General features: G+C 35.2%; 1 protein-coding gene across 1 annotated transcript; it reads right to left on the reverse strand.

Moving 5' to 3' along the window:
• Positions 1 to 1,399: 1,399 nt before the first annotated feature.
• Positions 1,400 to 1,839, reverse strand: LOC139854075 (uncharacterized). Its single transcript, XM_071843398.1, has 2 exons — positions 1,682 to 1,839; positions 1,400 to 1,619 (listed from the first exon to the last, which is right to left on the reverse strand). Exons 1-2 carry the CDS (start codon positions 1,837 to 1,839, stop codon positions 1,400 to 1,402), a joined length of 378 nt encoding a protein of 125 aa, XP_071699499.1.
• Between the last annotated feature and the right edge of the window lie 14,523 nt (positions 1,840 to 16,362).

Genomic DNA, 16,362 nt, shown 5'->3' on the forward strand with positions numbered 1-16,362 from the left:
ATATATATATATATATATATATATATATATATATATATATATATATATATATATATATGATGTATATATATTACTCAAGTAACAAAATAGTAAATCGAAATTAATTCATTTACTATTCATATGAATAGTAAATGAAACGAAATTAATTAATTAACTATTCACATGAAAGCGATATGATAGAAATTATTAATTATAAGTTACATGATATATCCCTAAAGTATTTGAGAAATACGACTTTATAAACATAAAAGGAATCAAATATTTGCAAGATTTTGCAAGATTTTGCTCCACCGAATTTTGGACTCATTTTACAAAAGTCGTTTAACTTATTAGATTTCAGATATTACATATATGAATATGGAATATTTCTATAAAGGCAGAGATAATGAAAGAAAACAAACACACACACACACATTCTTGTTTAGAGTACGAAAACAAAGAAAAATCAAAATCCTTTTCGTTGTTATTGTATCACAAAAATCAAACTAGCTCATGGTTAATTTTTGGTTCATATTGAAACCATTTACGGAGGATTAATTATTATTGGTTTATTAATATAATTGGATTATATTAATAAGTTACTTGGGTTTGGACTAGCATCCATTGACGTTGTCTGAAAGTGTAGTGTGGACTATCCAAATAGACGGTCTTACTTTTGATCGTAGGTTTCTCTCTGTTCTTCAAGAAAGTGTGGACTATCCAAAGAGACAGTCATACTTTTGATCGTAGGTTTCTCTCCGTTCTTCAAGAAAGGTATATCGTTAACTCATCTTATGATTTAATATTCATGACAATTATTATGGCGTAACTGGATCGATGGGAAGGTTTAATCGTGTGCATGTTTTATTAAATATGTGATTATTTAATATTGTAAAATTTTGTTCATAAAATATTAAAAGATTATTATTTTAACTATCCGCTGCGTTAATCTGATTTGTTAAAAGTACACACGATTTTCCAACAATAAGACCAATGATATTTTTCTAAGAACCATAAGTGTTGGATCCCCATCTATGGTTAGGGATCCCAAAGGAAAGTAACTCGTATAGCTTCAAGATGATCGATCATGATGGAAAGAGCTTTGTAAAGAAGAAGTAATATAATCCCGTATAACCCAAAACAGACTTGAATAATGTTAATCTACCACTGGACATTAATTTTTAATTTTGCAAGTCTTATTATAGTTTTATCGATATCGATGGATGGTTGTCAACTACTATAATGATTCATGTTACTCCATATGGGAATTCGTAGATAAAAAAGGGAACCTAGAAGTCGCGCATCCAGTTTGAGTCGCAACATGATGAGGCTCAATATTCTCAAACCCAATACCATATTGAAGATTTAAGTATATTAAATCTCAAATATGTTGCAACGTAGAAGTATCTAAGCAGAGTGATTAAGTTTCAAACATTGGAGTCGGTCCATTCCCAGAAAACAGAGTGTCATCAACGCAGAAACTGTGAGAAATCACAAGCTTGTTATACACATCACCAAGACGTAGACCAGAATAAAGACTATTATCTATAGCATCCTGGACCGCTACATGCAAACCTTCATTTTCGATAATGAAAAGGATAGGCGATAAAGGATCTCCTTGACGAAGCCCACGACGAATACTGAATTTGGAAGTAGGACATCCGTTAATGAAGATAGAAACCACCACAGAAATAAGGAAAACCTGAATTCATGAAATCCACTTTCACCAAATCCGAGGAAATAAAGCATGGATAAGAGATAATCCGAGCTCAAGTAATCAAATGCTTTTTCAAGATCCAGCTCAAATAGTAACGCTTTTTTCTTTAATTTTTTCCACCAATCAGCAACCTCCAAGATCATTGAGGACCGTCAAGAATTTGTCTACATTTGAAATAGTGGACTGGATCCAGAGAGATGATGTCGTCAATCACATATGCAAGTGTATTAGAGAGAACTTTAGTCATAATTTTGTATGGAACTATAGTGAGGCTAATAGGTTTAAAATCTATAACAAGTATATGGTTCGAAATTTTAGGGATCGATGTGAAAATGAAGGATTACATCCTCTTGGTATAAGAGCAGAGGAATGAAATTCATCAATAAAGCCAAGGATGTCCGCATTAAGCATTTCCTAAAAGTGCTTAATAAATTTGAAAGTGAATCTGTCCGGTCCAGGAGGTTTGTCGCTACCACAGCTCCAAACCGCACTTTTAACTTCAGTAACCGAGAAAAAAGATTCTAAGGAAGAAGCTTATAAGAAGATAGCTTCTTTAAATGTATGTTCATATTCTCAATTTTCAAAGTCTGTTGATATGATAATTTTGCTGGAGTAACTTAGAATTTTCGTCACCCAATTGTGTCCAGGTATTTTAAAATATGTCATGTATCAATTCTGATCAGAGCAGCAAGCTATTTTAGATTCCCATCCTGAACAGGGGCTATCTCGATATTATCACCACCATTGTCAACCTCAATATTAAGATCCGTAAAATTCTTCATCAGCTCAAATCGATTAATACTTCTAACATAACCTATCTTAGCACTCCATTGCTTCAAGCATCCTTTAATATGCTTAAGTTTGTTTTTAAATCTAACAAACTTATTTGAAGTCGAATCAAAAGAGTTATTAGATCACACTTTAATGATAGTTTAGTTAAATCATCTGTCCTTGAACCAAGAAAAGATCACTTTGAAGAGATACAAATCATAATGAAAAGTCTCATTGAGATGAATAATTAGGTAGTGGTCAGGACCATACGAGGAAGAATCCGACCGATTAGAATGGAGGAACAATCAATCACCCGATTAGATACTGAGAAACGATCAACCTTGGCTTTATTATCACAATTGTGCCTCATACGAGTGAAGGACTTGTCTCCTAATTGAATATCAAACGGTCCGAAATTATAGATGAAAGCATTGAAATCGTTAGCATAGATAGAGCAAATGAAGCTTCACATTAATGACTAAAACATAACACATGAATGAGTGAATAAATCAAGCCGAGTCATCTTAGTTTTTTTAACACCTTGAATACAAATGGAATTCTCCGAACACAAATGTTTGATCCACTTTTGCTAAATTAATGGATAAAAGCTTCATGATATAGATTTTGAACCTCCCATACTCGTTAAGATTTTATTTAAGTCTTTCTCATGACCCTTCATTTTTTATACAAGAGAATGTCCAAATTGAATGTATCTATCAATGTTTTTGAGAAGGGACCCATCCAATGATATATTAGGTACATATGAAACCGATTTAAACATCTCATTCTGTGAGCTCTTAGGAAATCTAACACAAATACCGTTAAACCCTGCGGGCTTCGACAAGGATTCAACATCAGACAGTAGGGTTCTAATCTTTACTTGAGCTTTTTTACTATCTGTTCATGCATATTTTTCCAAGGGAAAAATACACACGGACATCAATACGAAAGGGTTTTTTTAGGCGTCAACGTCGTTGATCTCCGGTCCGGTTACCGTGAATAACCCGTACCCGAGATGATGATCTCGGGAGGGTGGCCAACGAATTGCCCGCCGGTCGATAGTCGGAACCTAACGACGACAAGAGGGAGAAAAACCCTACAAGATCCGTAGGTAAAAACCCTAGATCGTGAGAGATGGTGTAGTCGCCGTAAAGAGGCATTTAGCGTGAGATGCGGAGGGCCGTATGCGATGGATGGCGAATGCGTTGCGGTGGAAGGGCGTGTGAACTTGATGTAGGTTTTGCCCCATATTTATAGATGGGAATTAGGGTTTAGATGACTTGTAGACTAAGTCAATCTTAAGCCCTAATTAATAAACCCTACGCCATCAAGTCCCCAAGTTTGGTATGATATTTTTGCAAAGTATCGTATCGAACTTCTCATTATGCTGCGGAAAATAAGTTCACATGAGCCTGCGCAAACAACTGTGCGTAAACCCGCGAACAGATGCGCAAAGAACCGCATGCGGAGTGCGCAGGGAAACCGCGTGAACTACCATGCGTAAAACCGCATGAAAATTGCGTCTAAAGTCGAGGACAACTGTGCGCAAAGTGTGCGTAACCTGAACAAAAGAGCGTGGACAGTTGCGCAAGCGCGCTAACATCTGCGCTAAATATTCATGTACTTAAACCGCATATAACGAATTAAAAGCTCAATAAGAAAAGACAAACCTTCTCAAACCGAACGATAGACGGTAGAAACACGAGACATAATGCATCGGGCCCCACGGTGGGCGCCAAATGTTCATGCATAATTTTTCCAAGGGAAAAATACACAAGGACATCAATACGAAAGGGTTTTTTTAGGCGTCAACGTCGTTGATCTCCGGTCCGGCTACCGTGAATAACCCGTACCCGAGATGATGATCTCGGGAGGGTGGCCAACGAATTGCCCGCCGGTCGATAGTCGGAACCTAACGACGACAAGAGGGAGAAAAACCCTACAAGATCCGTAGGTAAAAACCCTAGATCGTGAGAGATCGTGTAGTCGCCGTAAAGAGGCATTTAGCGTGAGATGCGGAGGGCCGTATGCGATGGATGCCGAATGCGTTGCGGTGGAAGGGCGTGTGAACTTGATGTAGGTTTTGCCCCATATTTATAGATGGGAATTAGGGTTTAGATGACTTGTGGACTAAGTCAATCTTAAGCCCTAATTAATAAACCCTACGCCATCACTATCTGATTGTTGGTCCCCATTCTTGTAATTTTCCGTTTTAACAACTTGCTGGGCAACTTCACAAACATAATGAAACTTAACATCATTATTACCATAAACTGAACTAACTTTCGCAGCCTATTCTTCCAAGTTCTTAAATTGACTAGCATAGAAAGAATCATAGACAAAATCGTCATCACTCATTTGATTATGATTGAGAAGGTAGTCCCATTCATAATTCAAAGAAAGAGCATCTTATTTAACTAAAACTTGGTATTCCTTCTTGTTCACCTTATTAGAGATTTGATCATGACGTCTTATGTATGTATAATTATATATAGAGAAAGATGAAGGATAGAATAGATATGATAGATAATAGATAATGATAGACAAGTATTGATAACAGAAAGAAAGAAATTATGTGGTGAAGATTGGACAAGTTTCTGTTTATATTTGAATTTGACCATACCACAAACAAAACCCGTGATTCAAAAGTAGCCGACACTTTTGATCTTGTAATTTACATATGCACTAACATAAAGTTACACTAATTATATATTATATATTCGATTAATTTTATTTATTATCATTACATCATATAAGTAATGCATAAGTAAAAATACGCATTCACTTATCAATTGACACTAGCTTCGAATGATATATTAAACATCAAGTAGATATAAAGGTACTTCGGTAAGTTTGAATTTAACTTACTTAATTAATCATCGAATGATGAACGAGTATTACTATCGTTTATAGAATGAATTCGAAAACCAAATATATATATATTCAATATACTTTATATATATTTATATTAATATTGAATTTTATTATTACTTATATCATTTTATTTTACAAAAATTAATTCTAATAACTACATAATATAATATTTCAAATTATATTAAAATATAGCTATATACATTTTTAAATATATATGTATTTATTTACAAATAGTTGTTCGTGAATCGTCGAAATTTGGTCGAGGTTAAATGCATTCATGTAATCCGTTTCAAAGTTTTCGAGACTCAACATTACAAACTTTGCTTATCGTGTCGGAACCATATGAAGATTAAGTTTAAATTTGATCGGAAATTTCGGGTCGTCACAGTACCTACCCGTTAAAGAAATTTCGTCCCGAAATTTGAGTGTGGTTGGCATGGTTAACGATAAATATGTTTTCATGACGAATATGAATTAAAAATTAGAGTTTTATCATTATTGAGTAATATAGGTAAAACGATTCGATTATATGAAGCGTATGAATGAAGCTGTCACAAAAGAGTGAAATGAGAAATTTAAGATTCGTCTTACTTTTGACGTAGTCACGTTTGAATTTCGGAATTCAAGGGATTTAAAAGAAAATCTTGAAAATCTATAAGATCTGATTCTTCGAGATTTATGGAACTTAGGATCTCTTTAATTAAATGCGATAATCTGTCTCGATTTCTTTGCCTGGTATTTCCACTATAAGTGGACTCCTTCCGTTCCATTATTATCACCACTCCTATACTCAATTCCCAAATTCAAAAGATTGTGAAAACGATTAATCCAGTTCTGATTCTTGTTCTTATCCTCACTATCGTAACAATCATTCTCCTTTTCCAATTACCACCGGAGGAATCTGTTTTCTTCTACTTCGCCCTTGGGGTTATAATATTTTTAATTCTCCCGTGTCTTTATGTTGCGATAAACATTGATATACACGGTTTGTAATTCCTGTTTTTGTGATCGGCTTTATATTTTCCTTTATTTTTTCAGAGCTCCATGCTCTTGTTTTCTCTTCCCGACTCCAAGTCAAGCAAATAATGATCCAGAATTCGTAGATATAGAGTTTCGAATAATTATAATGTTCTAAGCAGGGTGGAACGTGATAGCACGATTTGATTTTCAAATTTATCAATATTACAGAAGATAGAACTATCAAGAATATATTCTTCTTGATATGTTCGGAGGTTATGCAGAATGAAAGAGTTATGTAACATGACACATGATGATGGTATGATTTACTGTGAACCATCATCACATTTCATTAGAAACTCAGCATGACTTACTGTAATATAATCACGTTGACCGGGCGTCATTATATTATACTAACCCACGCTTCAATTCCCAACACTTCTCCACAATTCATTCATAATTTATACTTAGATTTTACAGAAGTTTTCAATATAATGAAATACAGAAAATACGAAGAGGTAGATAATTTCAGACAAGAATATTTATGAAAATATCCTCAGAAATATCGAAGATATTTATGATGATATTTTGGAGTTTCTAAGTTCGAAGGTGGATGAAGAAAGATTTTCCGCAAGATTTTAACATGACTTCAGGACAAGATATTCTCTAAAGATTTCGGCGGATCCAGAATTACCTGGATTCTTTAAATATAGGGTTTGGTCCTTGTATTTGTCCTTGGTCTCTTTCATGGTTAGCTCAATCCGTTTTTCACTACCAAATTTTCTATCGAGCGTTCCCAACATTCCATTCTTTATCATCAAACTCTTGGCCATTTAGATCATCTAAAATTTTACTGTTCCATCTGCATTTAATGCAGCCATATCTGAATTATCGGTTATCAATTCGAGGTGGTTTCAGGAGAATTGTGTTTTTAGATGATTAAACGCTGATGGTAATATGGTGGAATATGAAAGGTTCCCCAGTAACAATAAAAGAATACGCATATATATCAAAGTCATAATAAGGTTGTTTTGAATGAAAAGTCGAAGTTGACTTGCTGGAGCTGTGACAAAATTTGCTACTTTGAAACAGAACTGCAAAGTTATTTCGTGTAATAATAACACTAAAGGAATTAGCAGCTACTTGTTAAACATTTACTCAGTTTCCGAGAGTTTTTCAGGTGCATAACTATATGCATAAATCTTTCCTTCCGTAGATGAAGTGCGGTTGGTTCATCCTTTCGATTGAGGTGTTTTCAAGAATCATGAAGGGTTTGAACGCAGATTGTAATCATCAAGATACAAATGAGGTTTAAGACGAAATCAAGTGGCAAACTTGAAAAAATGTTTAGTTTCATATGTTATAATCAATATTTTAATTCATTTTAATGTTCCAATGTCATTAGTCCACAGTCGATAGTCCACAGTTAACAGTCCAATAATTCATATATAATTTATTATATAATATTCGAATTAATTAATACGTATCGTGACCCGTGTACATGTCTCAGACTCGATAACAACTCAAACTATATATGTTATTGTAGAATCAACCTCAACCCTGTATAGCTAACTCCAGCATTACTGCGTATAGAGTGCCTATGGTTATTTTAAATAATATATATAGATGCGTCGATATGATATGTCAAAACCTTGTATACATGTCCCGATATTTAAAGTGCGTAAAATAAATAACAGGAATTAAATGACAATATATAAAATTGCGAGAATTTAAATTGCGATAATTAAATTTCGATAAATAAATGTAATAAGGAATTAACAGTTAGCTAGGAATAGTTAGCGTGGATTCTTAACAAAATTTCTCATAGTTAATTTTGTCTGTTTCTAACAAATTTTAATTTGTCCAGTGTTTTCTTCATTATGCCACTTGTTGGATTCTGGTAAGTCAAAATCCAAATTTGAAATTGAATGAAAATGGTTATTTTGTGGTGAACGGATTCGTATATCTTGTGGATGTAAGTAGGATAGTAAATGTCCGTTGAATCAGATTCGAAGAATGTACAGTGTAACTTATTAATGTGAAATATTAAATATTCCTCGGGTATTACCTACCCGTTAAAATATTTTTATTATTAACAGTTTGTACAAAAGAATTTTTAACTACAATCTTTATGAAAACATATATACATATATATTTTCTTCAGATGTAATCATGGATTTAATGAGTTAATATGATATTAAACTCATTTGATTTACCATTAGAACAAGAATATATAATCTCTAAAACATTAGAGATTACATAATCGCCATGAAGAACGAAAATAATTGATGTAGAACGATATGTAGAACAATGATTATACTCGAGGTACAGAATGAGATGTTGAGGCATGGATTGTTGATGGTACTGGTGCTGTTATTGATGGTACTGTTGGTGCCGGTGATGTTGCTGAAGCTGGTACGTTTTGCACCATATTCTCCAAATTTATTACTCGAGCGTGAAGCTCGTTGACTTCTTCCATTATTCCGGAATGATTGTCGGTCGGAACGAGAGGCTGAATAAAGTTTAGAATTTTGGATATCATATAATCATGGCGAGATATCCTGGAAATGAGAGTGAATATAGTGTATCGAAGTGGTTCGCCGGTAAGTGCTTCAGGTTCTTCGCCAAGAGATGAATTCGGTTGGTGGAAAGGATCGCCTTCCTCGCATTTCCATTAATTAAGTCAACTACGAATTCATTAGATGAATTGGGGATGGATGATTGGTTGATTCATTCTGGTGACGCTGCTTTCGGAGCTTAGGTGAAAATCCATATCGGAATAGCTGTCGGAATCCGAGGAATTCGAACTGGTTGAGGGATTCATCTTGTACGATCAGATGAAAGATTTTCGATAAGAAATAGATTATAGAATGTAGATTAGTACCCTGCAATACATAATCTACATATGCATATATAATACTAAAATCCCATAAGTTATGGAGGAATCTACGAAAGTTGTCAGGCAAAGTCTACAGTAACAGATATGCTAAGATATGAATTAGCAGATACGCTAAGATACGAATTTTGTCTATACACTATTCATGCAATCATTGCAGTAAGATGTGTCTAGACTAAGAATGATAAGCAGGTAATTTCCTAAGGATGATAAGTAGATGATTTCCGACACGAAATGATAAGCAAAACTTTTGACATGCAGACACGGTCGAAGTCCAGACTCACTAATGCATCCTAACAACTATCAGTTAGACATACTAATGCAAAACCTGGTTCGCTAAGACCACCGATCTGTTACCAACTCTAACGACCCGTCATAATCCATCAGGACGAATACATTGCATTTGGTTACATCGCGAGGTACTTGACCTCTATATGATACATTTTACAAACACTGCATTCATTTTTAAAAGACAAACTTTCATCACATCGAAAGTTGACAGCATGCATACCATTTCATAATATATCCAACTATAAATGACTTAATAATATTCTTGATGAACTCAATGACTCGAATGCAACGCCTTTTGAAATATGCCATGAATGACTCCAAGTAATATCTTTTAAATGAGCAAATGCACAGCGGAAGATTTCTTTCATACCTGAGAATAAACATGCTTTCAAGTGTCAACCAAAAGGTTGGTGAGTTCATAAGTTTATCATAAAATAATAAAATTCAACTTTTTGATAGACCACAAGATTTAAATCCTGCATGGTACAAATGGGCCCGAATCCTATAACCACCTATAATATACATGCGATATCTTTTAAATACAGTACACCTTTCTCGTGTACGAAACCATTTTTCATAAATCTTAGTAACCGTACACATATCTTGTGCACAAAAATAACATACACATAACCTGTGTATAAAATCATTCTCTCGATATATAACATTCACTTTTCATTGCTTTCATAGTTTGGCTTGGTAACCGACCTTAACATATAATGCGCATAATAATATCCCCAAAACAGAACATCTTGTCTGTATAATATATAAACCTCGAAGTACTAAACACCACGCCCACTAGCTCTTCTGTCTAGTGAACATTCTGGGTGGGGGTGTTAAACCCGGTAGCTACCTTTAGGATTCGAGTGAATTAGGGCCATACCCGATTCTAATTCTTAGGTTACCAAGCAATAATAATTAGGGGAAAATATTCACAACAATTAGTGGCAATTATAACGTCCAACTAATTCAATAATAATCCACAGAACTTATGTCTGCATAATAATTCATTCGAGGAATGTTTTGCTTGTGTCTATCTCGTCAAACATTTATAAAAGCATCTCATGTATTCCAAAAATATAGATTGTAAAATCATTGAATAAAACAGTTGTAAATCAGTTATAAAGCAGCGCATGTATTCTCAGTCCCAAAAAATGTAAAGAGTAAAAGGGAATCAAATGAACTCACGCATATAAATATTGTAAAACAGTTAATAAAGCATTTTCATGTATTCTCAGCCCAAAAACGTAAAGAGTAAAAGGGAGCAAATGAACTCACCTAATGTATTTTGTAGTAAAAATACATATGACTATATTGAACAATGCAGGGTTGGCCCTGGATTCACGAACCTATGTCATTTATATATACATACATACATATATATATATATATATATATATATATATATATATATATATATATATATATATATATATATATATATATATATATATATATATATATATATATATTAAAACATAATCATAATCAAATAAGTTTATATATATTTTGTAATGTATTAAGATTATTATCTTTATATATATTTATATTAATACCTATAATATGTCTTAATGTATATATATGTTATATAATTCAGTTAATGTTATAATAATATAAAAATATATTAGTTAATATATTAAAATATAATAGTTTGTAATATTAATATACTTATGTTATATGTAATATATTTTATATAAATAATATTTGTTATATTTAATAATAATAACATTAACATTAATAGTAATATTAATAATATTAATAATAATAATAATAATAATAATAATAATAATAATAATAATAATAATAATAATAATAATAATAATAATAATAATAATAATAATAATAATAATAATAATAATGTTAGTTTTAATGATAAAAATAATAATAATAACAATAATATTACCTTAAGAGAAATAAATAAGCTTCCCAAAAATGAAACTGCCACTGCCCGGGCTCGAACTCAAGACCTCTCGGTTAACTAACAACACCTCCAACCATTGAACTGCTAGTTTGTTTATGTTATAACTCGTACGATTAATTTCTTAACATATACGAATCTGTTATCATTTCCCTTAACATTTATCATCATCATTCTCATAAAATATGAATTCATGATTATCGGTTACGTTTAATCCTCATCATCGTTCTTTCATGATCAAATCATCATCACGTTATCCCTATACATCGACCCTCATCATTCTCGTTTTCATGTGATCATCATTGTTCTAGCATCATCTCTATCACCGTATATTGTAAGACCCTAATCTTCATTGTACAGCAGAGTAAATAGGGCACATGAAGTGTGGGTGACCTTGTATATTAAAACAGAGGTCAGAGGGCGAACTGAGCAGGGTGCGCTCAGCGCACACTTAGGGGTGCGCCTGGCGCACTCCTCACTGTAGCCGGATTCTGCTTGTTTTATTCAGATATTTTGATGGGCATTTTGGTAATTTCACTTGTGGACGAGTTGGAGGCCAGTAGGTCAGATCTTGGGGTATCATTCACTCCATTTTCAACAACCTTATCTTCTTCACTTTAATTTTGGAGAGAGAGTGTGATTTCTTGAATGAGAAAGCTTAAATCCAAGAGGAAGAAGTTGTTCTCGGGCCAAAGTGCGGGTATTAAAGTCGTTCATCTACTCGCTAGCTATGTTGTGGTTGTAGTGGTAAGCTCTAATCTTTTTTTACTTACTTTGATTTTGTGTAGGGTTAGGGTTTGGGTAAACGAAGAACATAAAACCCGTATTTGTTGATTTTGGGTGTTCTTGGGTAAGATGGAGTCATGAAGACTCAATGGTAACTAACCTAGGGTTTCAAAGTGTTAATTGAGGTTTATGAGTCCTAATTGGTTAGTTAATTAGTAGCACACCTAGATAATTGGTAAATGGGTGTTAGTTGGGTTAGTGGATGACTCAAAATGGGTGTGTTGATTTTAATGAGTCAAAGGGGTTAATGATTGACCTAGTTGGGGATTATGGGTATGAATTACCCTAATTGTGTTATAGTTAGTGTTGATAGACCTTAATCACTAGCTTTTAAGTGATTGACGATGGTCTTAACCCTTAAGGGCGGTTTTGGTGAAAATGGGGCATTTAATACATTTAAGTCATTAAATGCACTTGAGTAAATTGTTGGTGTTTAGCCTAACAAGTTTGTTTGTTGATTAAGTACTTATTGTATTAGGTACTCGGATTGGAAGCATTCGGAAGTATAAAATCATCACCAAATCGTTGAAGTGAGTGGAATAATTATATATGTATGTATATGATTTATTTGCTTGTGGGGTATGGGTTAAAGTTCGATGTTGACGATACCATATCCTAGAGTATATTGTTGGTAGGTTTTGATGAGGGTTTAAGTTCGATGTTGATGATACCTCATGTATGGATTTAAAGTTCGATGTTGACGAAGCCATACCGCTATTGTAGTGAAATTCGATGAGGGTTTTAAGTTCGATGTTGACGATACCTCATATGTGGGTTTAAGTTCGATGTTGACGATACCACATTTATTGGGACGAATGGGAATTAAGTTCGATGTTGACGATACCATTCGTTGAGCTAGCCTTGGGATTCGAATACTAATGGATGTTGTGAACATCAATGCTTATGTATTGTGTTGTAGCATATTGTATTGTTGCGTTATATGATATTGTTATACTAGCTTGTGTTATCGAGGACTTAGCGTTATACATTACAATGGTATGCTAATTATGTTGCTAGTAGGTATACGGATTTGTTGTAAGTGTGTGCAAGTAAGTAAGTTATATATATATATATATATATATATATATATATATATATATATGTATAATTATTGCATTCACTAAGCTTTAGCTTACCCTCTCGTTGTTTATCTTTTTATAGGCTCGGGCGTTGACAAGGGTAAGGGCGTACGGTTGGATTAGAGATTCCCGCTTGTTTGATAGGGGACGCTTTTGGATGTGATAGCTTTTGGAGTTTGACTTAGATTTGGGTAGTTTAACCCCAAACACCATGCTCTTAGTGTCGTTTGGAATTTAAACTAATGTGGTCGAAACTCGTGTTTTGTATGAAACTCGTAAAACGGCCGATGTGGGCCCCGTTTGTAAAACTCATTTTATGTTTGAATCGTATGAGTTTTCCATATTAGAACATGTTGTGAAAAGCGTTTCGTCTAATTATGTCGGGAAGTGGGAGATCTTTATTTGAAAATTTTCAAATTCGGACAGAACTGAATTGGGGCCTGTGCGCGCCGCGCACCCTATGGTGGTGCGCGTGGCGCACTCCTCTGTATAAATTTTTTTTTTTGTTTCGCGAAATCAAATGGTTATTGGTTTGGGATGTTACAAGTGGTATCAGAGCATGGTCTAAGGGATTTAGGCGACTTGAGATAGGTGCCTAGACTTAGACTTATTTGTGTATGCGTTTTATGCGGGACTTGTAGGAGACGGGTCGGACCGGGAGTTGATTAGTGCTTAGGTTTATGTGAATTAACCTTGCACTAATTGTTTTGTATTGTTTTAGCGATCATCAAGCGAGATAGGTGTTGTACTAGCAACTTAATGCGACGTGCTCGCGTAACAACGATTAGCTACCATTGTTACGGGTTCAAATTGTGTCAAACAAGTTATGTACGACGATTGTTGAGCAAGATGGGGTAGTGTGGTGTAGATGTATATACATATGTGTTAAGTCCTTTCGTTTTGTGCTTAATTTACTTCGTTTTATAGAATGAAGATGAGAAATGGACACGACACCAATGACGGAAGTACGAGTGAGGATGTTGAACTCACGGTCAAGGTCGAGGCCATCTTTAAAAGGCTAAAAAAGGACTTTCTTGACGATGTTCGAAAGGTTTTCCAAGAGTCGGTTGATGGACAAGTGACCAAAATGATAAATGAACGAATGAAAGCCGTAATAGAGGAGGCTTTGGAAGCTAGAAACATTTATCCTCGAGGCGAAGGGGGTGAAGGTAATGGTGGGGGTGGAAGGCGGGACTTCCACTACAAAAATTTCAAGGATACTCAACCTCCGATGTTTAATGGGGTGAGGGATCCATTGAAGAGCACTTGTTGGATTTCCGATATCGAGGGAGCTTTCCATACCGCGAAATGTCCTCCCGAGAAGAAGACGAGGTATGGGTTTAGCATGTTGCGCGAAGAAGGCAAGTTGTGGTGGGACGATAAAATCAAATTATATGGTGAAGAGCAATGCATGAGCTTGACATGGGAGGAGTTTAAGAAGGAATTTTTCCAAGAATACTGAACTTCTTCTGATCTTGATAGAATCCGAGACGAGTTGCACAATTTGCAACAAGGTTCAATGGACTTGGTCACTCTCAAGTCTACCTTCTTGGCAAAGACTCGTTTTTGTCCGGAATATGTTGGTGACGATCACAAGCTAATGAAAGATTTCTACCGTACCATGAAAGATGAGTATAAGGGTAAGATTAGTCGAGGAGCGGCTAAGTCTTTTGAAGAGTTATTTGAATTGGCTCGGGGTTTTGAGTCGGAGGTTTCAAGAAAAAGCGATTTCACTTTTTCTAAAAGAAAGTTTGAAGGTTCTAGTCATTCTAACTTTTCCAACAAGAAGAACAAGAACAAGAAGGGTTCCGAAAGTGTAAATAGTGTGAAGAAGGGAGGTTTCGGGAACTTTATCCCTACTTGCTACAATTGTGGGGTACGAGGTCATTTGGCTCGGGATTGTACCAAGCCTCCTTCAACAAACAAGCTCACTTGTTTTAATTGCAACAAAGAAGGACACCGAAGGTCGGAGTCCCCCGACTTGAACACCGATCATGTTAAGCGGTTGGAGAAAGCGGCGGGCACGGCTAGGGGTCGCAACTATTTGATGATGAATAAGGAGGCCAAGCAATCCAACGAAGTCGTTTCAGGTACTTTCATGGTTAACTCTAATCCGGCATGAATCCTATTTGATAGTGGTGCCAATTTATCGTTTGTTTCTCCAAGATTCGTGCCTAAGTTGAATAAAGCGCTAGCTAAGTTAAGTCGTCCGGTAGAAGTTGAAATAGCGGATAGCAAAACGGCGCTAGTGGTTGATGTGTGTAAAAATTGTAATGTTGTGTTTGGTGCTGAAAATTTTAAAATCGATCTCATTCCGATGACTTTGGGTGATTTTGATATCGTCGTTGGAATGGATTGGCTCGATCATAATAGAGCTGATATTGCATGCCATGATACGTTTATTCGGGTAAAAACCCCAAGTGGGGGAGAGTTAATTATTCACGGTGATAAACGAAGAAGACTTGTGCCGATATGCACTTTTGCATGGGCACGTCGTTTCCTTGTTAGTGGTGGCATGGCTTTTCTAGCCCATGTTGTTGATACTCGAGATGAGCCACCCTCCATTCGTGAAATTCCGGTGGTAAATGAGTTTGAAGACATTTTTACGGATGAGTTACTGGGTGTTCCTTCGGAAAGACAAGTTAAATTTCGCATTGAGTTGGTTCCGGGAGCTACTCCCATTGCTAAAACTCCTTATCGTTTAGCACCTACGGAAATGCAAGAGTTGTTAAATCAAACCCAATAGTTGCTTGAGAAGGGTTTTATTCGACTGAGTGCTTCGCCATGGGGCTCTCCCGTTTTATTCGTAAAGAAGAAAGATGGTAGCATGCTGATGTGCATCGATTATCGGGAGTTGAACAAAGTGACGATCAAGAATTGTTATCCTTTGCCTAGGATCGACGATTTGTTTGACCAACTCCAAGGTGCAACGTATTTCTCCAAAATCGACCTACGGTCCGGCTATCACCAAATGCGGGTCCGGGAGGAAGATATCGAGAAAACGGCTTTCTGAACGCGTTATGGGCATTTTGAATTCGTAGTTATGCCTTTTGGTCTTATGAATGCACCGGCAGCATTCATGGATCTTATGAACAGA

Source organism: Rutidosis leptorrhynchoides, chromosome 6 (genome assembly GCF_046630445.1).
Source record: "Rutidosis leptorrhynchoides isolate AG116_Rl617_1_P2 chromosome 6, CSIRO_AGI_Rlap_v1, whole genome shotgun sequence".
Lineage (NCBI taxonomy): Eukaryota > Viridiplantae > Streptophyta > Magnoliopsida > Asterales > Asteraceae > Rutidosis > Rutidosis leptorrhynchoides.